Source organism: Pelobates fuscus, chromosome 11, assembly GCF_036172605.1.
Source record: "Pelobates fuscus isolate aPelFus1 chromosome 11, aPelFus1.pri, whole genome shotgun sequence".
NCBI lineage: Eukaryota > Metazoa > Chordata > Amphibia > Anura > Pelobatidae > Pelobates > Pelobates fuscus.
In genome coordinates, this window is record NC_086327.1 from 29,820,898 (window position 1) to 29,848,190 (window position 27,293).

Consider the following 27,293-nt stretch of genomic DNA (forward strand, 5'->3'; position numbering starts at 1 on the left):
AAGTATAAAAGTATTATTAAATTATATGAAAATTGCCAGCAATATAAAACAAAAACACGCTACACTATTTCCTAAAAACATAAAATATCACAGTAGTTGCGTCTCTGTAATGAAAGTCGGCAAAAAAATAAATTGAAAAAAAAAATACGAAAATAAAATTGGATAATAAAAACAGCACCCTACACAGAATTGTTATCAAATGAACTTTATTTAAAAAATACAAATTTAATTAAGGCATCGTTTAGTGAAATGTGTTTCTGGCGAAAAATTTACTATCCACATTCTTACACGCTTTATTATAATACCACCAAAACCAGTTTAAAAGAAAACACAGACATGGGATTATACTATCAATGTTATTTAATAAAGTAAGGATTTCAAGTGAATTTAAAATCTAAGGCCAGAGAAGAGAAAGCATGGCCGACCGATCTAATTTTTCCGGGTCAGCCATTTTCACCTTAAATCTGAAATTTCAATTTTAATTCTCACGTTAATGAATAACCGCGTGTACCAACTACTATCATTCTCAGTCAGTGGTTGACAGTGATGGGAGTCAAAATATCACAACGTCATGATTTCTTGAAAGAATATGGCTTTTTACACTGAGAGCAACCAATATGATCAATATCCTCGAAAAAGAACGTAAGCGTTCTCATAAATGGCTTTATAAAAGGGATGGCCTTCGCGGACCAATTCAAGCAAATCTTATATTTAAAAACCTAATGCACATTTGTGGGACAAAAGCAAAGAATATGGCTTTTATTTTTTTCAAAACATTTTTTAAATACTACTAATCTCTAATCTTTATTTTGAATCTTATTTCTCTAACTTAAATAGGATTTAAACGTGACACACTGATAGTTTGCTGCAGCATAGGAACTTTGCCCTACTATCACGAGTGCTGCAGAGGAACATTTATAAAAATTCAATACACGAGTGAGCCTGTAACCCACTGATTAAGAGAAGGCAGGTAGCTCTCAGAATGCGATGCAGCTGTATTCACACAAAAAAAAAGGACTATGGTGCCTTCACAGTAACAATCACATGTTTACAAGCTACATTTAGTTGTTATATACAAAGCCTTTAAAAAGTTCTGCTAGTACTATGATTTTCTTCGACGTACAACTGCAATTCAATAAAAGCATTTTAACTCTTTAGGACCAAGGTATCCCAAGCCATCAGTCCCACCTTCAATGACTGACAGATTGCATGGACCGTCTTGTATTTACAGTATCAAATGATGGATCACAGACACATTCAAATCTGTAGAATATTCAGATTACGGAAAAACAATGAGCTGATTCTAATGACATCATAGCAATTTCGCCTGATTAAAACAGTGTAGGTTCTTGCATTGATTTAAATCCTGTTTAAATCCTTCCAAAGATTGAGCCAACAAAGCATCTTGGTTGAAATTCCATTCTGTAAACAATATTTCCAATATTAGTGATTACACAGAATATTTATACATACCGTATATATTTTTTTTATAACTCACATTTAATGGAATTCTTCCCCGATAACGGGCTGTAGCACAGAATGCATATGATATCATGTTATTTGTGTTGACATTTATACGTGACATTTCAAAGAAATAACTGAAACAGGTACGATCCAAGTTAAAGTCAATGGCCTTTTCTAAATGCATTAGGAATGCCAATGAGGTTGGGTTTGTCTTGTGTAATGAAGGATAATTAACTCAGTGCAGGTTTAATATGCCAACTCCAGTGTTTCAAATGTTTATGTGAGATGTGTAGCTCTGAAGAACTGCACAGATCAACCAGGACATGGAACTAGTATGGATTAAACATGGATAGCATCTATACTGCAGTTTCAGTGGCTTTGGTAACTGACGAAAAATGCCTGACATGTTATTAAGAAAAAGTAAAAAAGAAAAAAAAAAAAAAAAAAAAAAGAAATGTACACAGAACCCATTTCATTTTTCGCAAAAGCACATTCAATTCTTTAACAGTCATGCTGTACACTTTGGTCATAAAGAAGTCCATATTCAATGCAATTATCTTCAGCTGGGTTCAGTGGTTGATCTGGTAGAACCTCTGCGGAAAACAAAAATGTCAAAGATTATAGTTTGCATAACATCAAATAAAAGTAATACATAACTACAGCAGTTATATTATCTACTATGAACTTCGGCTGCAGGTTCAGACTTAAACAGTCTGTGCATTTAACCCTTCTTTGTGTTTTTTTTTTACCTTTTGTGTTTTGGGAACATTTATGGTGCTGTGCCCGGCCATGGGCCAATTCATTTTGCATTGTTTTGCCCTCTTTCCTGGCTCCTGCCCTGCGCTGAGCCTCCTCAGAGCTGGGTGACGCACATGAAGTGCTGCCGAAGCTGGACGCCAATCATTCATTAGCTGAAAGCTGAGCGTTCTCAGACAGTGAATAATAATCTGTGCAAGGAATAGGCACAGAACTGACCTTAGCCAGCCAGAACTCTCGTTCCAATCTGACTAATTAAGTGGAAGTGGAGTTCCACCTCTATCAGTAATATAATTTTTTTTATATATCTCTGTGTATTCGTTTTATACTGAAATTCTGCACATACAGACTCCAAACACCATGACCACTTCAAAACAATGATAGTGTCATAGTGCTTGGGGTAAGCCATTAAAGAGTAATGGTCACTCGTCAGGCAGTGACACTTCTTCACTCACAACAGTAAACCCTCATGAAGCGGAGGTAAGGAGTATAGCATGGTAAACAATGTAATTAACCCCCCCATGCACTTCTGTGTTCAGGGTGTTATCACCACCCATGATGCACCAGGTGCCTCAGACAAAGAGAAGTGCAGTATTAACACATGCATGTTCGTCCATTTGTTTTTGCAAAGTGCCATACACATGTATACACACTTTAAGGAAACACTTGAAGCATTGTTGCTTGCACTACAGATATTCAGTGTTAACGTAAAATGAACACTCCAGTGATTAAGACCTTGATGACGGATATGGAGAAATGGATGGAAAAGCCAATTTCTTGGATCGGCAGGATTCACTCCGTAAAGATGAATGTGCTACCTAGAATATTGTTTTTGTTCCAGGCACTTCCGATAAGGGTATCCAGATCGGACCTAGGACCGCTACAGCAAGCCATAGGCAAATTTATATGGCAAAACAAGAAACACAGGGTATCACGCAACATTCTTTATCGAGCTAAGGGCAGGGGAGGACTTGGCCTTCCACATTTGCACTTTTATTACATTGCAGCCCAACTGGCACAGGTGGCGCTGTGGCACTCCCCGCCGGAGGAAAGGAGATGGGTTGACCTGGAAGCATCCTTATGGATATGCCTCAGTTCTATATGTGGACCCCAAAGGAGCACAGACCGAACATAATTGTGACTTGTCCAGCGATCTCCAATTCGCTGAAAATATGGGACACAGCTGCACCTAAGTATGGCTTGGCGTCCTCCCCTTCACCGATGACCCCTCTATTGAGGAACAAAGCATTCTTACCAGGGATGTCGGCTCGGGAGTTTAGAGGCATGGAAAGGGCAGGGCTGCAAAGGTTATATCAACTATACAAGGGGGGCTCGATCGTGACTTTTGACAATCTGCAAAATAAAACACCTCTGCAACCCTTTGACTTTTTCAGGTACCTCCAGATCAGGGATTATGCCCGTGGCATCCAGGTTAAAAAAGCCGCAGAGGCACAGATGACGTTCTTTGAAAGAATATGCGCAAAAGAACAATTCCCAGGAAGAATGATTTCACTTATCTACTTACATTTATGCCACAGCACTTCAGAATGGGGAGGATTAACATACATAGCCCAATGGGAAGCGGAATTAGGAGAGACACTAGAGGGAGTGGAGTGGCAAGAGATATGGGAGGCAGCCGCGCAGGCTTCTATGTGTGTCTCGCTGCAGGAACAGTCCTATAAGACGCTGTTTAGATGGTATACCACACCGGTAAAGTTGAGCCGTATGAATCAAATTACTACAGACCTATGCTGGCGAGGGTGTGGTCTCAAGGGAACATATGTCCACATGTGGTAGGAATGCCCAATAGCACAAGTGTTTTGGCGACAAATTGCGCAATTGCTACAAGACATATTTGAGAGGGAGGTTAAACTAGACCCATGGGTGTTCTTATTAGCCAGACCTATAGATAACTGGACCAAAGCGCAACTAACCCTATTGAATAAGGTGACTCTGGCAGCTAGGAGAGCTCTGGCACAGGTATGGTTGAGACAGGAGGCCCCAGGGATTGATATGGTGATCAGGAAAATTAAAGATAATTACCTCATGGATGACCTAACAGCTCGAGTTAGGGGTACGACGAAAAAGTTTGAAAAAAATTTGGGGCCCTTGGGAGGCCAGCGCAGCCAATACGTGAGTTTCGCTCACACGACATGGGATGGCCGGATTCTCCTGACGTCACCCTCCTCCCCCCCCCCCTTTTTTCCCCCCAGTTTTCCCTTCTTTCACATTCTGATATCTACTTCTATTTCTCTGTTCCTTTCCTTCTTTCTTGTGAGATCTTCTTAATTATTTCACAAAAGCCAGGCAGACTGTAAACGACTAGTACCACGAAAGGATAAGGACATGGGCTTAATGGAGCAATTGGATAGAACTTTGAAAGAGATTGACAAAAATAAAAAACAGCAAACGAGTTGTTAGATTCACATAGAAGCACAGGATGGAAGATAGGGCATGTCCTGAACATACTGAACATACGAACATACTAGTATGATATATATGGTGCTGTCTGACCTGCTTTATTGTGTTTTTGTCTTATTACTGCTTTTGTTTCTCTCTATTCTAAGTTATAAGTTTAAAAATGTAAAAATAAAAAAACGGGAAAGACTGGTTAGAAGCATTGCATGATAGTCGCATTCCAGGATACGTTGGTGAAGTGAAGGTTTACTAGGAGGGATAGTTTAAGGTCATTCCAAATACGATGTGAACCATGCATGTATAATGTAACAATATCCTGTATCATCTTGACATGATATGCATTTATTGTAATGTTCTTCCTTGACATAAATAAAGAATTTATAAAAAAAAAAAAAATGAACACTCCAGGTCAAACAAAACATTTATGCTTATTACAGCTTTGGACTACATTATTGGCTTTTTCTCCAGGGATTTAAATTGGATTCTTGGGCAGATACCCACCAAGGTTACATGTCTACTTCATTGCTATAGTCTTGGGGAGGGGGAAAAAGGAGAATTACCTACATAAAGCTCTCCCTCCTCTGTGCTTCCATCTTTGGGAGCCAGACCACTTTTGGCTTGGAAGATTCCAATCACCAAAACCACTACAGTCCACTGTAGTCCACTGTAGTGGTTATAGTGCCAGGAGTATCCTGGCACCATCCTGATGTAATTTGTCAAAACATTTTAGAATGGTTGGACAACTTACCTGGGTCCCACCAGTCAACCATGACCACAAAACATGCTTCCGGATTCTCCTGGAGGAGAATCTGGTTAGCAAGTTAATGCACGCCCTGTCTCATTGGCTGAGAGAGTGAACTCTCATTGTCTCTTAGCAAATTATCATGGTCCTGTAATGGCGGTGTTTAGATGCAGAGAAACATGCGGCTTCTTCTGCAGTAGAGTATATGCAGCCTGGGTGCCCGGGGAACTCAAGTATTTTGTCAAAACATTCTAAAACGGTTTCACAAAATACACTAGGAGGGCACCAGGCACTAATGGCACCATAGCCAATAAAGATGGCTGTACTGGTTATGGTGCTTGGAGTAGCAGTATTTAAAGATACATTTCCAGGAGCCCATCCCCTATTCATAGTTGTTAACTGTATTCATAAATGGCTGATTTGGCAAACATTTTACATTTTAAAAAAAAACCTTACCTTTGATATGGTGGTGGGGGTGCATCATACGTGCCTGATGCTTCTAATGCTTCCTCATAGCTAGGAAGCCCTGGTGCATCGGGCACAGGTACAGGAAGGTGGGTCAATGGCAGTTCCTCAGGCAGCGGTATATTACTAGTTAAATTTACAGGCGGTCTAAAAATAAAGATAAAGAACAGAATCAGTCAAATCAGAGTTCAATAAACTCTGAATGGCAAATGAACAGCAGCTGAAGGTTTTAACCCATGCAGCCATTCACAAAAAAGAAAATATTGTTTAATTTAAAAGAATTTCCATTTTAACTTCCATTCAGCTTCAGCTTGGTTGTCTGAGAATACCCCAATGGGGATTTTGACTAATTTCAACAAAACAATCAAATTGTAACCTAATGGCCAATTTATTTTTCCCTATTCCCCTGATGCAGACCAAGAAAATTACATTAAAAACATTAAGCCCCTAATTTTAAATCACCATAATGTGACCCTAAACCCCACTTAGCAAGCTAAGGATACATAGATCACAATCCCTCCTGACCTGACTCTTACATTAGTGGGATATTTTTCCTTTTGACGTGGGGAAATTTTGCTGCAATATTGCTGTAATTTGATTGGAATTTGGTTACAATTCTTTTGAACTAATTCTAAATGAACCTATTTGGACAATGAGATCCATTAGCAGATACATTTGGCTCCACCCAGTTAGCAGTTGGTTAATATTTAACCACATTGGAATTTTACCAATCAAATTCAGGAAACAATTACCGTATATACTCGAGTATAAGCCGACCCGAATATAAGCCGAGGCCCCTAATTTTACCCCAAAAAACTGGGAAAACTTATTGACTCGAGTATAAGACTAGGGTGGGAAATGCAGCAGCTACTGGTAAATTTCTAAATAAAATTAGATCCTAAAAAAATTATATTAATTTAATATTTATTTACAGTGTGTGTATATAATGAATGCAGTGTGTGTGTGTATGAATGCAGTGTGTATATGAATGCTGTGTGTGTATGCAGTGTGTATATAATGAATGGAGTGCAGTGCGTGTATATGAGTGCAATGTGTGTATATGAGTGCAGTGTGTGTATAATGAATGCAGTGCAGTGTGTGTATGAGTGCAGTGTGTATGCAGTGTGTATATAATGAGTGCAGTGTGTATATAATGAATGCAGTGTGTATGTATGAGTGCAGTGTGTGTATGAATGCAGTGTGTATATAATGAATGGAGTGCAGTGTGTGTATATGAGTGCAGTGTGTATGCAGTGTGTGTATATGAGTGCAGTGTGTATGCAGTGTGTGTATATGAGTGCAGTGTGTGTATGAGTGCAGTGTGAATGCAGTGTGTGTATGTGTGTATGTATGAATGCAGTGTGTGTATGAATGCAGTGTGTATGCAGTGTGTATATATAATGAATGCAGTGCAGTGTGTGTATGAGTGCAGTGTGAATGCAGTGTGTGTATGTGATGCAGTGTGTATGCAGTGTGTGTATGAATGCAGTGTGTGAATATAATGAATGCAGTGCAGTGTGTGTATGAGTGTGTATGAATGCAGTGTGTGTGAGTGCAGTGTGTGTGTGTGAGTGCAGAGCATTGGTGGGGGTGGGCATTTTATTAATTATTATTATTTTATTATTATTGTGATATATACTTTTTTAATGTTATTATTTTTTTTTATAATTTTTTTTTTTTTATATTATTTTTTTTATTTGTTTTTTCGTCCCCCCTCCCTGCTTGTTAGCTGGCCAGGGAGGGGGGCTCTCACTCCCTGGTGGTCCAGTGGATGGGCTGTAGGAGGGGGGCTGTCAGGAAGCTGTAACTTACCTTCACCGCAGCTCCTGTCAGCTCCCTTCTCTCTCCTCCGTCCGTGCAGCTCCCAGGTCAGCTTCCTCTGCAACTCTCGCGGCCGTGCGGAGCGTTGCCACGGTAACCCGTGGCAACGCTCTGACCCCGCGGCTCTCGCGAGAGTTGCAGAGGGAGCTGACCTGGGAGCTGCACGGACGGAGGAGAGAGAAGGGAGCTGACAGGAGCTGCGGTGAAGGTAAGTTACAGCTTCCTGACAGCCCCCGGTCCTTGTCTGTATTATGGCAATGAAAATTGCCATAATACAGACAACTGACTCGAGTATAAGACGAGTAAGTGTTTTTCAGCACAAAAAATGTGCTGAAAAACTCGTCTTATACTCGAGTATATACGGTATATAAATAATGGACCATTGAAACTGAAAAAGGAAATTTGACATAGTGGGGAAAAAAAACCATAAGACTCCATTTCAACTGATAAATCTGACAACACATAAAACTCCTTCCTCATTGCCTTCTCTCGGCAATTATGTGACAGCCCACTGGGTTCTGTTTTTCTGGGATCTGGAACCCAAGTGAAGCAGAACAGCAATCCTCTACAAGCACAACCTACAAAATACTCTTGAGGTGGAGATGTTTTGATGAGTGTGGGATAGCATGGTGCTTTGTTAAATAGGATAATATCCAGGCGTGAAATCCAAAATGGTAAGACAGAGGGGTAAGGCCAAAAGTGGTCTTAAGGTCAGGGCAGGTAACAGGATGGTACTATAAGTATAAGGATGCCATCCTATAGCCTTTTTGTCAAATGGCTTTGAAGCAGTATTACCAAAACCAGCGCTCTTCCCAGCACCCATAGGCGTGCGCAGCCTATTGCATTAGGGTGTGCACCTAAAGCACAAGCATACGCGGCATAGATTATATATATATATATATACACACACACACACACACACAAAGCTGTGTGTGTGCTGTGTGCGGGTGCTGTTAGTGTGATGTGTGTGTGAGGGTGCTGGTAGTGTACTACGTGGGTGAGGGTGTTTGTGTGTGCGCGTGCTTGTGAGGGTGCTGTGAATGTACTGTGTGTCAGGGTGCTGTTTGTGTGTGTGTGTGTGCACTTGTGAGGGTGCTGTAAATGTACTGTGTGTGAGGGTGCTGTGTGTGTGTGTGGGTGCTGTGTATGTGTGTGGGTGCTGTGTATGTGTGTGGGTGCTGTGTATGTGTGTGGGTGATACATTACTTAATATCCCCCCTCCCTTCTTACTTTATGTAGGGAGGGGGGATCCTTCCTTGCTGCCTTCCCTGGTGGTCCAGTGGAGGTGGGGGCAGATCAGTTATCCCCCCTCCCTTCTTACCTTATGCCTGGGAGGGGGGATCCTGCTGCTGCTGCCATCCATCCCTGGTGGTCCAGTGGAGAGTGAACTCTAGCCCCGCAGGGCTAGCGTTCACTCACGCGAGATCTGAGCGTTGCCGTGGCAACGCTCAGATCTCGCGAGAGGAACCCGGCGGAGCTGCTGGCAATAGCTCCCCGGGTCCTCTCCTGCCTCCCTCCATGCCTGTGAGCCGGTGAGCGGAGGCTGAGAGCAGAGCCGGCGCTCGGATAGCGCAGGCTCTGCATGAGCCGGCAGGGGAGATCCTGAGATCTCCCCTGCCAGTCTCAATACATAGGCGTGCCGCGGGGATTAGGGTGTGCCCAGGCACACCCGGCACACCCCGTGCGCACGCCTATGCCAGCACCCACCGCCTTCCCTATCTTACACACATGATCACACTTTTAACCGTGATGGTCTGGCCATGGTTTAGTGAGAGAGTGCAAGACTTTTTGGTTTCAATTGATCTAACCTTTCTTTACTAAAAGCCAACTTAGGCATGTGCAGGATATGTGTCTGTTGTTGGATTTACACAAAATTTTAAGGATATGAAATTAACCAAACCAACGCAGGAAGCTGTGCATGTTAGACGCCATTAAAACCTCACGATTATTGGGGGATGGAGCCTGAACCTGAAACGGAGCGGTCGCCATTTCTGCCAGCAACCAAAACTCATGAGACTAAGCCGCAAACATCCTGAGAATGGACTGACCGATTGACAAATCTACCTTGAAATCGGCATCGGGACTGCAGAGCGCACACATTGATGCCTTTTTTTCCAGGTGAAACGGAGGCGTAAGGCCTATCCCTCACCGACCATCTCAGGGCTCAAGTATTTCCTAGACGGAGTGTATAGCCGAGGTGAGCCTGACCCAGCAAGCAGCCCTCTGAAGACCCACGGCACGACCCCAGTAAAAATGGGGAGACGTACACAGAAAACACAGCCCGGCCATCCAGCGGAGCAGGCCGACATCGGGATCTTACTGCAGAAACAGGCGAACTCCAAAATAGCCGCGGACGCTCCACAAACCCAGACAACGTCCCGTGCTGCATCCCAAACACCTGTGCAAACGGAGGCTGATAGTGGGTACACCCTGACACCACCACAGGCACCACCTAACAACACATTGGCCACTAAACAGGACCTCCACAATTGGGTACAAGACATCAAGAAGACGCTGGCCAAATCATGAAACCGTCAGACCAGGCCACCCGACTGGCAAAGGCGAGAGAGGACTCTCACAATCCACTCACAGTTCCTGGGGGAGGGCAGCGCGAACGACTGCTCCAGCCACAAATGACTTTGATTTTTTTTTTTTTTTCTCATTTAGGAATGTTTCATATGTTTATAGCTACTGTATTGCTAATTTCTAGTTCAGCATACGTTACTATGCTTCATACACCTGACAATCTACATGAAAACATTGACTCCCGGAAGACCGACACATGATGGTGCCTCTACACACCTGTCGGAGAGGCAGGAACCTTACAGTTCCCCTCCACCCCCCCTGCCACCCCGTAGGTCATGGGCAAACTACCCTCTGGGGAATCCTGGCCACTAGACACATGGAGGCCCAGTCCACCAAAGACCCACCACTTGATCACCTAAAGCCTGACCTGAACATCTTGACACATGACCCGCCCTATAAGTCAGCCTGCGCAACCCCGGCGACCTGGGTCACCCACTATCCCGAACCACTAGAAGCCCGGTGACACATTACACTCAAACACAACTACTGTACAGCTCTCCAGATTACCCAAAACAATTGACCTTCTTGCACAATATCACACGAACACCTGAAATGCCACACCTGACAATCTTGAAAAATAACACTGTTAGTCCTATAAACCGCTCCTGCTGACATACACATTTTCACCTATTGCCTGATACCAAAAATCAAAAAATGTGCACAAACCTCAACTGCCATAATGTTATATTACTTGAACCGCTTGCATAATTTGGGCTCCTGCTGTTGTGGCAGAGCAAACATGTTTGTAACCATAAGCACAACGCAAAAATAAAGAATGAAAAAAAAAAAAAAAACAACTCACGATTATTAAATGGCTTATTTTTATATGGATAACTCACCTCCCTCTAGCAGAATCCTTGGCTCGGTATCGTACACAATACAGAATTATAGCCCCTGCCATCACCAGCAATACGAGACCAGCTATAAGCCCAGCCACGAGACCTGCCACATCCACTGTGCCGGAAGATGCTGAGGGTATAAAAGGAAAGTCATTGTTAGGAGTTATTTATATCAAAAAGACAATTGCAAATAATTAGGCATTTCCTATGAGAATTATGACCACATAAATGTTACATACAACTTTTGTCATGGAAAACATGCATACAGGGGAAGTGAACGCTGCTGTGAATGCGGTCTACTTGTACTCTGCTCTGTAAATGCGCAGCAAGTAACTGCCTTAAAGGGAAACTATAGGCTAGGAATATAAGAGCACCTGTTGTAGACAGCCACTAGAGATAAAGTTAACCCTGCAAGGTAATTATTGTAGTTTATCAATAACTGCAATAATTACAATCGCGGGGTTACAGGAACAGGGACACTGCACCCAGACAACGTCAATGAGCTGAAGTGGTCTGGGTGCCTGTAGCGTCCCTTTAAGCCAGGGCTCAACATTTATACTCACAGTTGGCCATTGGCATGTGATAATGTATCCCCAGTGAATAGAAATTTACTCCTGGTCAGTGTGGAAGGGACTCTCCAGATTTTCAGTGGCAAGTAAGTTCAGCCTTGGCTAGTAGTATATAACTTAAATTGTTAAACCCTGCCTTAAGCTCCAACTAAAAAGATTTAGGGGGAAAAAACAACCCAATAATTACATTTTCTTTCCTTTAATAACCTTGCATTGTTTTGGCTTACTTCTAAATGCATTTTTCATTGTGTACACTAGAGGGTATAAAGAACATACTTTAACATACAACTGGCTGTAAATTATATATTTTTCCTAGAGACACTCACCATGGGTAGCCCCTATCATGACTATTATTCACATGAGAGACTTTACTATTGGACAAATGTGAAAAGTGTTAGTAAATCCATTAAACAAGAACAAAAAGGATTTCCCCCTCCAAACCTGCTCTTCTTGCTATTATGTAATCAACCATGAAGGACTACTCTGCAAAATGTTTAATGACCATTTCATAAGAAACGATACTTTAATCTGGAATAACTGGTTTCACACCGGTGTCATAGAGATAAGGAAATTCATAATTTGGGGAGAGGAGGGTGAAAACATGTTTTAGCACTTTGTATTATATTTTATGCAATTTCTTATAAAAAGGAAATATCTATTAAGTAGGGCACACAGTTTTACTACATTATCAATATCTCAATCTATACATAGCCAGACGCTATAAATCAATAAACCAACCTGCACAAAAACACCTATTATGAGATGAAAAAGGAGAATTTATCTAATATTATGCTTTGCTTGCTACAGTATCAGAGGATCAATGCTTATTGATATAAACATAAATGCCATTTTTTTTCTTTTGTAAAATATGGAAGAAAAAAAAAAAGTCTCCCCCCCCCCCCCCCATTATATTAAAAACAGTTTTAATGCCATACATCAATGACCATGAAACATCTGTACTTTAAAAAAAAAAAAAAAAACTATTAAATGGCAGCTGTGATAGAAGGACTGTTAGGGTTATTCACAAGTGTGAATTTACATTTGAAGCAAAAATAGCAAATTGAGTAAATCAGGAAAAATTGTTAGGGCCTTGTATTTATATCACATTAGAAAGCTAGGGGGCAGTATTGTCAGTCTGAGAACCCAATGTGTGTACATTCATAAATGGTAGTGGCTATTTATGGATTTAATTTTAATGCCTGCCAATGCATGACTGATCAAATATACACACACACACACACACGATAAGTATTCTCTAAACCAGGAATTATTGACATTGATGCTGCACATTTAGGCTAATATAGCCAAGCTGGAATATGTTTACTTTTTGGATATTATGGACTTAAAATGTGCCTTTCTCTACAATTCGTCAGACGTACCCTGGAGGCTCCAGGTGTAATAATTGCTTGCTGGACCTCCCGGAAGCAGTCCTGATATTCAGGTATAGCAGGTAACATTTGGCTATTAAATCTGCCACAAATCACTGTTTATAGCAACTCACACAGCTTATCACCTGATTTGTTATCACATGACTGCACTGTGTCATTCCATGACTGCCCCCATAAGGAGAATGCGTTACTCTCCATGTAATGTCATTTCGATATATGCACTAATCACAGGCACACCACCCAAATGTTCAAATGAACAAAGAGGGACACTTTAGTGTTAGGAAAGGGTGATCAGGGGCAGGGCCGTTCTGAGAAATTTTAGGTGACTTACTAATAACAATTTATGCAAATAAAATGTAATATTGAGCAAGAAACAACGTATCTTATTTACACAGACTAATTTCTAAACATATTTAGTGTAGTTTAAAGGGTAATATTATTGCTGTGGAGCTCTGTTATACACTCAGACACCAACAATATGGAGCGCCTAGAAAGAAGAGACATTAGTATAGAAAAGGACAGAGTGATTTGGACCCAAAAAAGGGACTGTCCATCTTAAATAGGGACACTTGGGTGGTATGTACATGCAGTCATTTTCTTTTGATAGTTGAAATGGAAAGATTCAGGGATAACATCATGGCTCCCACCTTGTTTATTAAGACACCTTTATGTTTGTTTTCCTATTGAATTATGTTTATGTTTAAAAAGGTGGACTTTGAAGTCCTTCAACAAGTTGTGTGTTAATTTTCGCGTTTTCTCCAAAGACCACATCTCAATTAAGTGGTCAGGGGACAGTGGTCCTGTAGTTTTAACTCTGCAATGTGAAACATTGCTGTTTTGTACAAACAACAATGTTTACTTTACAGGCTTGAATACACCTCTAGAGGCAACTCTAGAGGCCTAAGGCTGACCCCAAGTACAATTTCTGGAGAGACTAATAAGGAAAGAGTTTCAGTAATGAACGAGAGACATTATAAGGGTGTGAACAATGTCCTTAGTATGTAAGAAAGGGGTGAATGCATGCAATAGTTTAAAAGTGAGATGGATAGGATTATTTTTAAAGACTGAATTTGGGGTATACAGGTTTGGACGGAGACAAAGATAAATCCAGGACATCAGGTTTGCAATGATGGGTGTACAATATACTTATGGGGAGAGTAATGCTGGCAGATTAGTTTTATAAAGAGGACAGATAAGAAGCTCCACTTTAGAAAGCTTGAGCTGTAGAAAGTGGGACACCAGCCAACACAAGCTTTTACGTTGGAGCTGAACCTAAGCTCCTGCAAAGTGTAAGTGAACTTATTTTATCTTCTCTCCATTATAATTTACGTTACACACTATTGGTTCCTCTCCTTTTTTTGGAATATACCCTCAAGGACATCCTAAGCACTGCACCAACGTCTTCACATTTTACTTTTTCTACCAGATAAGAGAGACCCAGATTTGGTGATTAAGCTGGCTTCAGAACATTACCGGTATTTTACAAACGCCGAATCCCTTCTGTTTTTATTTCACTTACACGAATTGCCGCCTTTCCCGTTGTGTGGATAGGTGTCCCAATATTTTTTCTGCATAAAAAAATAAGATTAAATAAGTACACAAAATACACAAGAGAATTATGGAGGGTTTTATAGGACCACATTATGATTAATGCATTTACTTCATTCCAGTGGAGTAGAAAATGTAGTGGTTGATTTGAGGGTGGATACATGTAACACGCATGTAACAGTTTCAATCAAAAGGTTTTGAAACTTTAACAGTTTGTGTTAAACTGCAACCAAAACCCCAATTATCTTAATACATACCACCACCAGGGAGCATTTAACCCATAACCCAAGCACTCTAAGACTACTTCCAACCTCCTTTAATCTGAAGAGACCACACTGTGCAACCAATCATAAACCTCACATCAACCCAGAGAAGACAAAGTGGCCATACAATGATCAGCCACAACATTAAAACTACCCTTCTAATATAATGTGTATCCTCCTCATACTACCAAAACAGCTCTGAGGCATGGACTTCACTCCATGGATGACTTTGGAGGCCAAGACAACACCTTAAATTCTTGGTCATGTTCCTTAACCCCTTAAGGACACATGACATGTGTGACATGTCATGATTCCCTTTTATTCCAGAAGTTTGGTCCTTAAGGGGTTAAACTATTCCTGAAATGTATTTGCAGTGTGGAAGAATGCATTATCCTGCTGAAAGAGGCCACTGTCATCAGGGAACACCATTGCCATGAAGGGGTTTACATGGTCTGTAACAATCTCTAGGTAGGTGGTACGTGACAAAGTAAAATCCACATAAATGCCAAGATCCAAGGTTTCCCAGCAGAACATTGCTCAGAGCTAAAACACTGCCTCCTCCGGCCTGCCTTATTCCCATTGTGCATCCTGTTGCCATCTCTTCCCCAGATAGACAATGCACATGCACCCAGTCATTCACCTCATCTAAAGGAAAATGTGATTTATCAGATCAGGCAACCGTCTTCTATTACTCTACAGTCCAGTTCTAATACTTATGTCCTCCCATTAAAGGCACTTTTCGCTGTGAACAGGGGTCATCATAGGCATTCTGACCGGTTTGCAACTACATAGCCCCACACAAAGCATACTGCAATGCACTGTTTGTTCTGGCACATTTCCATCATGGCCAGCATTAGGTGTTTTAGGAATTTGAGCAACAATAGCTCTTCTGTGTGACTGGACCAGACCGGTTAGCCTACGCTCCCCACGTCCATCAATGAGCCTTTGGCACCCATGACTCTCAGGCCGGTTCACCAGTTGTCGTTCCTTGCACCACTTTTGGTATTTACCAAGCACTGCGTACCGGTAACACCCCAACACAAGACTTGCGATTTTGGATACTCTGACCCAGATGTCTAGCCATCACTATTTGGCCCTTGTCAAAGTCACTCAGATCTTTTTGCTTGTCTATTTTTCCTGCTCCCAACATCCCAACTATAATTCAATGTGCAGGATATCCTCTATTACACTGATATCCCATGCTACATAATATCTCCTCTATAGTATCCAAGCTTTATACAATTTAGACCTAGACTATTAACTCTTGGTACAATTTAAATACCATTCATATTAGCAACAGCGGTCTATCCGTTTTTCTGTACATATTATAATTTGTTGGATACTATCAGCTAAACCTTAGCAGATGGTCCTATTTTAATATTTGTTTTTTTTCTTTTCACTTTTTGAATACATATAGTATATATTAACTTTTATGCTTTTGATTCCATATTACTTTCAAGTGAATAGATCGGTGTCAAATTATTTACCAAGAGCTTATGGAACATGCACATCTATAACTGACTAGTTACAGGATCACTCTCTACACCCCTATTCGTATATTTATTTTAAAATTAATATTTTATGCAGGTAGTAGGGGGTATACAGTGAAATGTAAATGGTCCGCTGTGTATTCCTTTCCTATTTTATACATTATACTGGATATAATCCAACACAGCCTATATTTTATATGGCAGAATGAGCAGATCATGAGAAACGTCCCACCCTTCCTTCCCCTCCCAGCCGGCTATGCATCCTCTTTTTCCTTTTTGAACATGAAGTCATTACTAATAGCTCAACCTTCCACAGCAGAAAGTGAACAACTGAAATAGAACTTGTAGAATCTCGTTCTGTGCCCATAAAGCACTGCTTTTCCAGTACTAGCTCAGCACGGTCATAGAAAAACCAAAGGGAGTAACATGATTGGCTGAGTAACTTCCTGGTCTGGGCAGATTTCACAATAGAAGCTGCACAGTCTGGAGGAACTTTAAATGTGTTTATTGTATATTTTCTATTATTTCTAATTTATTGTTTTTGCATACAATTTTAAATATATGTATAAAAATGGGTCACGTCCAGCCTGGACCCACCATTTTGACTAGATTGTATGTTCTAAGTAGAACATACATTACTGCAGTTCTGTCTAGTGGTATCAGAAAATAATAAAACTACCAAAACCTAGATAGTCTATGCATGGACTTACTGTTTCCTGGTCATCCTCGAAGATCTCTCGAGCTTCTTCATAATTGCATACTTCTTCGACACATTCCCTCTCCAGATTATCCTTTGTAAACATCTCGAAATCCCAACTGTTATAGCGTCGTTTACGCGTCAAAAATTTATTTGCAGCCCCTTCGTCTAAAAACACTATTAAAGGAGAAATGATTCAAAATGTAATTGATACACCCTTGGTCACAACACAAACTCAATTTACGATTTTAAGTGAGATAGCACTTATCAATACAAGACTCTACCATGATCAACTTGTAGAATTCACAAGGAGGAAATGTATAAATGGTTATTCTGCTGGTATTTGAAATTGAAAGTCTATAATTTCATTTGAGACTTTATTGGCGTAACCTCACCACACAAACACCGCCATAGTAGACTTTATTGCCATAAAACTACCCCTGCATACATGCACACGAATAAATTAATTAACGACTATAAGCCAAACTCCTTATCAGAATCAGAATTTATGATTTCAGCCAATACAATGCTTTTCCATGGGGAGAGCATTGGATTGGCTGAAATCAGCAAGGAGGCGGGGTGAGGGTGGGGTAGGGGCCAAGCACTAGCTTGGCCAATCAGCTCCTCCTCATAGATATTCATTGAATCAATGCATCTCTCTAAGGCAAGTTCAGCATCTCTATGCAGAGCGTGGTCACTGGAGGTGTCCCTAGGGGGCACCTTCGCTCATAAAAGACAGTTTACATGAAAATGTCTGCAGGGAATAATAATTATACGCAACAAAACAACTACATTAAGCTTTAAAATTTAGATTTACTTTGAATTTTACTTAGAAAAATGTCCCTTTTGGGAAATCAATGACATGGGAATCTCTGGTTACAAAATTATGAGACAAATTTTGGTTACAAAACGTTTTCATTGTATTCAAAGAAGCAATTGTGAGTGGTTTCCCAGTGTTTTGTTTTTTTTGAATCTCCTTTTTTTGAAGCCTAAAGTTAAACATCTATGGCACACAAACATGTAATACTTTTGTAAATGTGGGTACCGTAAATATTGTGGCTTTGTTTTTCCTGTTGATCTTTGTTCATCTCTTGTCCTGTTACGAATCACCATTTCTACTTCTTTTCAAAAAGAGTAAAAATGGAAATCCATTCTATGAATAAAGAAGCTGGATTTAAGATTGGCGATACTAACCCAACTGTATTACAATTGCAATCCTTTTAGGTTAAGCCTGGCAGTGTGTATCTAACCTGCCAAGATCCATCGTTCTCCCTCGAGGTCTTACTGAATCAGCTAAGTGCATATATTGAGTTTAGCTCCATCTCCCTTCATGGGGAACCTTTCAGAGAGAGAGGGATTTCTAGCTCAGCGTGTGCGAGATGGCGAAGGACCATGTATTGTGGAGCCTGGCTTAGAATTTGGCATTCGTGCTAATTGAAACTCGTGAGAATGCACGGAACGGATGGACAGGCCACTTCTAATGCTTCCAATGTTTGCCTTCACAATACTCATTATTTTGTACTCTATTTATACAGAATGGAATGCTTATCTGGGAAAATAGAATTGTACTAACTCTTACATTTTACTTTAGTTTATAGCAGTAGCCTTATTGTTTGCACGTTGTATATGTATTCTGTGTCGCTCCTTCAGTTAATTTGACTTTTTGTCTGGTTTTATAATTAATTTATTTTTTTATTGTGCTGTAAGGCATTAAAGCGGCACTGTCATGGTCGAATCCTGTTTTTTTGTTTTTTTTTTTAACCCCCACAGCCCCCCCGACTACACTACATCTAATTGACCCCCAAGTCACCCCCAAACTCCCCATATTATCTATTTTTTTAAACTTAATTTTTGCCCAGACCTATGTTCTGGGCGCCGCCATCTTTATGTGGGTAGATGAAGGCCCTGTGGGACATGTCATCTGCCCACACTAGATAGTGCTGTGAAATTCCCGCACATGCCCAGTTAAACACTTGGGCAGGGCCGGACTGGGAATGAAAAGCAGCCCTGGAAAAAAATTCCATACCAGCCCCGTAATGCATCGCGCCAGCATAGTGCGCAGATATGGAAGCGGGAAAAAAACCTGAAAACTATCCCTCAAACATGAAAGAAATCGTTTGTGCGTGGAGAGGTGCTGTGTGTGTGAAGGGGTGCTTTTTATGTGTGGAGGGGTTCTGTGTGCGTGAAGGTGTTCTGTGTGTGTGGGGGGTTCTGTGTGTGTGGAGGGGTGCTGTTGGTGGGGGGGGAGGAGTGTAGTGTGTGTATGGGGGGGGGATTATAGCATTGATATATTTATATACAAAAAAACAAAAAAAAACTTTTTTTAATACCCTCCCCCTTTACCTTTGGTCAGGGCCCAGGGGAGAGGGGGAACTTTTCAATCCCTGGTGGTCCAGTGGTGGCGCGTGCTGTTCAGCCTGCAGCTCCTCTGGCTGCAGGCTGACTTCGCTCTTCTCCCGCGAGAACAGCAGGCAGGTCGGAGCGTTGCCATGGTAACGCACGGCAACGCTCCAACCTGCCTGCTCACGGGAGGAGCGTTCTCGCTTGCAGGTTCCTGTCAGACCAGGTAGGGGAACAGAAGCTCCCCTACCCAGTGGCGTACACATGACCTATGGGGCCCCGGTGCGAAAATTGATCCGTGGGCCCCCCCCCGCACGCTTACTCTGCGCAGGCCGGGCCGCAACACATGGCGGCGGGCACCTGGTCGCAGGGGTTGCGACCCCTGCGACCGCGGTATGTACACCAGTGCATGCAGAGGCACACACACTTAAAGGACCACTACAGACACCCAGATCACATTAGCTCAATGAAGTGGTCTGGGTGTCAGGTCCCTCTAGTTTTAACCCTGCAGCTAAAAGCATTTCACTGAGGGTTAATCCAGCCTCTAGCGGCTGTCTCACTGACAGCCGCTAGAGGAGCTTCCGTGATTCTAGACACTGAACGTCCATAGGAAAGCATTGAGTAATGCTTTCCTATGGGCGGTTTGAATGCGCGCACGGCTCTTGCCATGCATGCGCATTCGGAGCTGAGAGGCGGAGGGATCCCCAGCGCCAAGGGAGTCCGGCGCTGGAGAAAGGTAAGTGCTGAAGACACACACACACTCTCACGAACAGACGCATACACACTAGCTAACAGACACACACATTTACTGACAGAGACACACTCAGCGACAGACATACATACACACTCACAAAACATACACTCTCAATGACAAACACACACTCACTAACAGACATCAAACAGACTCACTGACACTCACTAGCAGACACACACTCACTGACACTAACACTAACACACACACAGTAACACTAACACACACACAGTAACACTAACACACACACAGTAACACTAACACTCACAGTAACACTAACACTCACAGTAACACTAACACACACACACACACACACACACACTAACACTTTTTTTTCATTTAATCCCCCCAGCCTCCTTACCTTTTGGAGTGCTGAGGGGATTCCCTGGGGTCCAGTGGTGCTGCTGGGGGGCCGGTCACCCGGCGGGCAGGCAGGCTGGCCGGTGCGCGAGGGAGCACTCTCCCCTGAGGGCTTCCTCTTCAGCTCCCTCGCGCGCCGCGTACTGATACCGGAGCCGGAAGATGACGTCATCTTCCGGCTCCGGTATCAGTGCGGTGCGCGAGGGAGCTGAAGAGGAAGCACTCATGGGAGAGTGCTCCCTCGCGCACCGGCCAGCCTGCCTGCCTGCCGGGTGTAAGCAGGGCCAGCCTCAGGGGGCCTGGAGGTGGCCGGCTCCTGGGCCCCCCAGGAGAAGAGGCTGGCCCAGTGCGTACATACCGGGTCGCAGGGGCGGCCGGGCCCCCTGCGACCCTGGTATGTACGCCACTGCCCCTACCCGGTCTGCCTGCTCGGCCACGCTACATTCTGTGACCGGCAGGAGGGGAGCGCATCCCCTCCTGCCGGTCACCCTGTAATTGCAGCCCGGGCTGGTGCACACTAGGCGGCCGCGCACCGGCCACCTAGTGTGCCGGCCAACCGGGAAATTTCCCGGTGTGCCAGTCCGGCCCTGCACTTGGGCATACGAAGGGGAATTTCATCTATTCATTCATTCGTCAGAAAGACGAATTAATAGAAATGTCAGACGAACAAACAAACACCGAATATCGGTGTTTGTTCAGTTTATTACAAGGAGGGAGCTACCGACGCGCAGCTCCCTCCTTGTAAAATGTAAAAATAGCTCCCCACCACTTCCTAAGTTCCCCATATCCTCCCTCACTCTATGGGGCTTAATATGACCCCCATAATAGCATAAGGGAGATTGAAATCTGTGGCTGCTCACTGTTGTGTAAAAAATAAACCCCGAGCGGTGGGTGAGGGCCCTAAATAACAATTGGTCCCCCCCTCATTATCAATTAGGGCCCCCACCCACCCACCACTCAGGGGTGGGGGCTGGGGAGGGGGGGGGAGGAGGACAATAGGTCCCCCCCTTATTGTTATTTATGGACCCGACCCACCGCCACAGGCTGCTCACTATTTAATAGCGAGTAGGGACAGAATTTACCAATACTAAGTAATCTTTATATTATCTGTATTAATAAATTTGGCTGAAAGACTGATTTAGGTTTTTCAGCCTTTTGGTAGATAGCTCCCTGATACCGTGGGAATTAGGGAGTTATCTACTAAGCGGCTGCAAGATGCATCCGCGGCACGGATAGGATCAGAGTTTCATTCATTCTAATGAAATTCCGATCCGAACAAAGTGCCGAATTGCGTCCTAACATGAATGAACAAACTGTTCTCATTCTGTTAGGACGCAATTCGGTAGTTTCGATGGCGTTCTGTCTAAGCTAAGAATTGTGGGAAAATTTCTCTGACCACCGGAAATGAAGCACACTTTGTTCCTCCACTGGTCAGAGATGGTCAGGCGTAGTAAACCTTCATAAGACTTTGTCTTATGTTTTAAAGAAAACTAGAGCAGACAGGAAGAAAGGAACAGATCCTGACAGAGGGAGAGAAGAGGAACCGATTAAAGAAAGGTAAGTTCGGCATGACCGTGCCGCTTTGACTTAGAGCTCTGCAAATGTTGCTCTCCTCCATTTTTACAACATATTTAAATATTTATTTATTTTAACACGTTTTTTTTTTTGAATCAATAAAATTTTCATTCATTACTTATTTGAGACTTTTTGTGGATCTTGATCCCTCTCGGATTTTCCGCCTTCATTCCACACAGGGTCTCTCCTAACATTTTATTATTATAACAAGTTTTGTTTAGAGTGATTATGAAAATTTAGCATCACTTATATAAATGTAGAATATTTTACCTGGGAATATGAATATAAACATATATATCTATTATTACATGTTTTCTTTGGTTTTGCAGATAGTTATATTAGTAGGGCATTTAAATTTTTTTTGTATTTTTATTATGCAAAATAACGAAACAGCACGAGTGGGCCTGGTGTCTTGCTCTTGGGCACACCAGAGAACTGATACATATAAGGGCACTTGGGCAGCGCTCTCTGAGTGGTCTGCCCTGATTGTAGCAACCGGCTGGCTGTATGGCAGCTTGTGGTGCATTCACGATAGGTTGACATGGCCCTTCCCTGGGTGTCTCAGGCGGTCACTGGTGACACAAGTGGAACCACTTGGATGCCCCTTTAGGCCCAGGGCCGACGCTACCATAAGGCGAATAAGGAATTCGTCTGGGGCACCGGCCTGTTGGGGGTGCCCATCATGAGGTTTCCTGGTGGGCTGCCCTGCTGCTGCCTTGGGCTGGTGTGCTGAGTGATCGGCTCTTTAGCCACCCCCAGCGCAGCCACTCACCTGCTGGGCTCCCTCTGCTGCGGCTTGACTGCTCAGGGAGAGGGGTGTGCTGTAACCCCAGCACCCGAGCAGAGCACTCTGCTTCCTGCAGGCAGGGAAAGCCGGGATATGACCTGGTATCCTGGCTGCCCCCTTCCTGTGAACATCAGAAGCACTCAGAGGAACAGGAAGCAGCCTGGGCTCACCGTGCACGGCTCTCCTGCTGCCCCAGGAGAAAGAAGAACAACATCCTGGACCCCTCTCCTCTTCACAGCACCCAGGTATGGCATAACTGGAGGTTAAGGGGGATTTTTTTTATTGTGTGCATGGTTGTAAATTGGTGTGTGTGTGTGTGTGTTAAATTGCTGTATTTCTGTGTGTAAATAAAGTTTGACTTCATGTAAAGTTGTGTGAGTTTGTGTTTGAGTGACAGTGTGTGTGTGTGTTAATGAGAGTGGGTCTCTTTTTTTCTCTAAATGTGTGCTTACTATGTGTCTCTCCTAATCCTAAATGTCTCCCAGTCTCGGTTTCCTAAATATCTCAACAGTTTTTCTATGCTGTCCCTAAAGGTCTCCCCAGGCTGTTTCCGTTCTTTCTCACTGTGCGTCTGCTTTAACCTAAAGGACACTATAGGCACCCAGACCACTTCAGCTGATTTAACAAAACTGCAATGATTACCGTTCAGGGTTAACTCCACCTCTAGTGGCTATTCATGGGGACATCCAGCGTCACGCAAAACCCCATAGGAAAGCATTGTATAATACTTTCCTATGGAGAAATCCTAATGCGGCCATTGAGGAGAGAAGGTGAACCGAGCCAGTACTGAGGGACATCAGCGCTGGACCTGGATAAGTGACGGAAGGTTTTTTTTTTAACCCCTTTTGCACCACGAGGTAGGTGCGCTTGGCAGAGGGGGAAGCTATAATGCCAGGAAACCAAGTTTGCTTTCCTGGCACTATAGTTTCCCTTTAATGTCTACTCATTGTGTCTCTTTCAATAAGTGTCTCTTCACTGCAAGTCAGACTTTAGTGAATAAACCGCTGAGGGAATGTAGTACATTTATGAGGGGGCAGCAAAATGGGTTGTTGCCTAGGGCAGCAAGAATCCTTGCACCGGCCCTGTTTAGGCCACTCAACCTCTTTCCCAATTTATGCCATTTATGTTGGTACACGTTTCCTTGTATGAAGCCTGTCCCATTTGGGAGCTATAAAGAACACCTAGAAATATATTTCAGCACTGGGGGTCAGCACCACTTACCTTAACATAACTGTAGATGTGGGCAACGGAAAGATACAATTTATTTGTACTTTTGGTTCCAAGTAATGGAATACAAGGTAAGGTGAACATAAAAAAAAACCAACTTCCAAACACAAATGTATAAATTATTAAAATGTAAACGTGTCCTCACCTTCTCCTGATTTATTAATTTCAGGGAGTTTCTGAGGGTCCAGGATATTCCCAATGGTGGCTGTAATGGCCTGAAGCAATAACATACACACTGCCCACATCATGCTGCCGACCTGCTTAAAGGAGGGGAAAAAAAACCAATTAAAACAGCAAAATCTATTACAAAGACTGCTCACAAAATAAACCTAATTATTATGATGTTCAACGTGTCCGTTCAAGATTCTGCTCAGGGCTCTTGTGCAGAGGAAATCGAATGGGAACCATCTCAGTTCCCTATATTTACAGAGAACACAGAGTTCCCATATTTTTGCTTTGAAAGGAGAAGCACAGAGAACAATATATTAACTGGGCATTTTAAAACTGCAAAGAAGCAATTTAACTCAGGAGAACACGCTTATTCTTATTCCACGGTCCTGCTCCTCTTATTTAAATTAATACCATTGAGCAGCGAAGCCCAAAATGTTTTTAACTTGCTTTAGAAGTTTTTATCTCCTGCTCTTTATCTTGAACTTTAATGACAAACAGGTTTCCAAGAAACTCAAGAAAGCAATTAACAGTGGAGAAGAAAATACATTATAAATTAAACACAATGTGCAATAAAGGAAGTGTAAACATTAGATGACTCTTTACAGGAAGTGTTTAGGAAGGCGGTGCAAGTCACATGCAGGGAGGTGTGGCTAGGGCAGCATAAGCAAAGTGATTTAACTCATAAATAGCAGATAACTGAGCATCAAGACTGCAGGGGCATGATCTGTATATCAAAACTGCTTCATTAAAGGAACACTGTAAGGTCAGGGACAGAAACGTGTATTCCTGACCCTAAAGTATTAAACACACATGTACGGTCCCTTGCCCCCCTTAAATAAAAAGAAAAAAAAACAACTTGCCCTTTTTCCAGAGCTGCCTGGGTCCACCGGCACTTACCCCACCTCCTTGGTAGACAATAAGAATTGATCATCTCTGCCAATCACAATGCTTTCCCATAGGAAAGCATTGCATTGGCTGAGATGGTCAATTCCGATGATCTCAGGCAAGGTGGGGTGAGGGCGGGGCCAAACACTGCCCTTGCCAATCAGCATCTCCTCATAGAGATGCAATAAATTCATGTATATCTATGGAGAGCATTCAGTGTCTCCATGCAGAGGCTGGAGACACTGAATGTCAGCGTCTCCACCATCTGCAAGGAGACCAGAAAAGCACCTCTGGTGGCTATTTGAGGAGTGGCCAATGGAGGTGTAACTAGGCTTAAATGTAAACTGTTATTTCTCTGAAAATGCAGTGTTTACACTAAAAAGCCTGCAGTGACAAGCTAAAGTTGCTTTGGAGAGTAATATCTGGAATAGTCTTAAAATATTGTAAATCACTGCAGGAGTGTTATCCTTAATCGTGACAGATGGAATCCCAAGAAGTAATAATAGAGCACAAAGGTTGGTCATAATACTGTAACCCAGCATCAGCTAACAGGGTTTCGTTTAATGCAACTATATCACTATATATTTTACACCATAAACGACGAGGAAGCACATTAAACATGTTATAGCGATGCTATTTATTATTTACTTGTAATCTTTTCCATTGCTCACTGTGGCCGTTATTGTTGGGGGACACAATTTATGGACATTTTAAAATCAATAAAAATAAAGATGATTTATTTTTTACTATATCTGTTGTCAGCACTGAAGTGGACTTGATTGCTTAATGTTGCTTGTTTGGCAAGGTCAAGCTTTCCTGCAAGTTTGGAGATTTCAGCAGAATAGCCACCATTGCTACAAGAGGAAACCCTGGCAGCATTGGTAAATGGAAGTTGTATGCTCCGTTTCATATTTGGTATGCTCTAACTTCTTATAGCATGGCCTCTATTAGCTTGTCTAACTGGTTTTACTGGAAAGATCCAGTTGAGTTTAGATTACAAATACGTTTGGAAAAGTTCAAGTATCAGTGAGAAGAACGTCAAGAATTCTTCTCAATACACTTCCGGGTCACTAAGTGGGTGTGAATATTCTAGGCCAGTTATCACTGGTTCAAGCCACCTAGTGTTCAAACGGACCCTCTGCATGGTTGAATGGAGAAGGATTACCCTTGTTTCAGCCAATTCATTTTTAAAACGAGATCTATTCCTTTAGACCCCAGTTGTATTATGCTCTGTGTTCTCACGGTCCTAAAACAATTTCAATAAAAGAGTCATCTGCTCTCACCAGATCTCCTGGCATCCAATGCTAATTGTTAACACAACCACCCATCTACATTAGGGGATATTCACTAAATCCCAAATTTTGTCAGGTTAACAGAATTCAATAAAAAAAAAGATAAAAATAAATACTGAATTCCTATCAGAAAGGCAGTTCTCGATTTACTAAAACATTCAGATTCTGGTTTACAGTCGATGTATGGAATTCAGAATATTTACAAATGAAAAGCACCTATTTCAAACTCATTTGCCAATTGTTATTTACGGAGTCACTCCTGTTGTCACAAGTGGAACCCCCATAGAACATACCTCATAGTTCAGGAACAGTTCTACATTGTAAAATAAATGCCAAAAACAGCTTACATTTCATGTTTTTCGTAAATATGCACTTCCCAATCTATTACATAACTCTATTAATGTGCTTTCTATGTAACCTTTTGAGATCACGGTAGAATTCTATATTTACAGAGTTACTCAGATCTGCACAGAAAAATTATTAGATCAACATATGCTGGGTCATTGTGTCAACACGCCCCGCCTGCCAGGCAAGAATATGCTTCAGGAACCCAATGAAATTTATCTAGTAATCAGTGTTACTTTTGTCGACTAACATTTTTGAGATTTAGTCAACTAAAACAATTCAGATGACTAAAATGTCTTTTTAATCAAAAGACTATCACTAAAATTGGATTGAAATTTGCAGCCAAAATTAATACTGCACAGAGGGGCTCTGGGAGGGGCAAAAGAGACAGACCAGGGCTTGGGAGAGAGACACCTACAGGGGCTGTAGAACACAAAGAGACACAGAGGGGCTGAGGAAGGGGCAAAAGAGAGAGGCTTTAACCAAAATCTACTGGAGAATTAGTCAACTAAAA

The 27,293-nt window shown here is 42.3% G+C and overlaps 1 protein-coding gene across 2 annotated transcripts in view; it reads right to left on the bottom strand.

The window, feature by feature from the left end:
- Nucleotides 1–776: 776 nt before the first annotated feature.
- PRRG2 (proline rich and Gla domain 2) overlaps nucleotides 777–27,293 on the bottom strand; it is a 44,489-nt gene continuing 17,972 nt past the window's right edge. The window contains exons 2-7 of one of the 2 annotated variants that reach the window (XM_063435777.1): nucleotides 24,232–24,343; nucleotides 17,060–17,223; nucleotides 14,568–14,616; nucleotides 11,092–11,221; nucleotides 5,837–5,992; nucleotides 777–2,057 (exon numbers count right to left, since the gene is read on the bottom strand). In XM_063435777.1, coding sequence (XP_063291847.1) covers nucleotides 2,024–2,057; nucleotides 5,837–5,992; nucleotides 11,092–11,221; nucleotides 14,568–14,616; nucleotides 17,060–17,223; nucleotides 24,232–24,334 — 636 coding nt within the window. In that variant the 5' untranslated portion in view covers nucleotides 24,335–24,343 and the 3' untranslated portion in view covers nucleotides 777–2,023. Of the gene's footprint in view, nucleotides 2,058–5,836; nucleotides 5,993–11,091; nucleotides 11,222–14,567; nucleotides 14,617–17,059; nucleotides 17,224–24,231; nucleotides 24,347–27,293 lie in introns of both variants that reach the window. The other variant, XM_063435776.1, reaches the window with a different exon arrangement.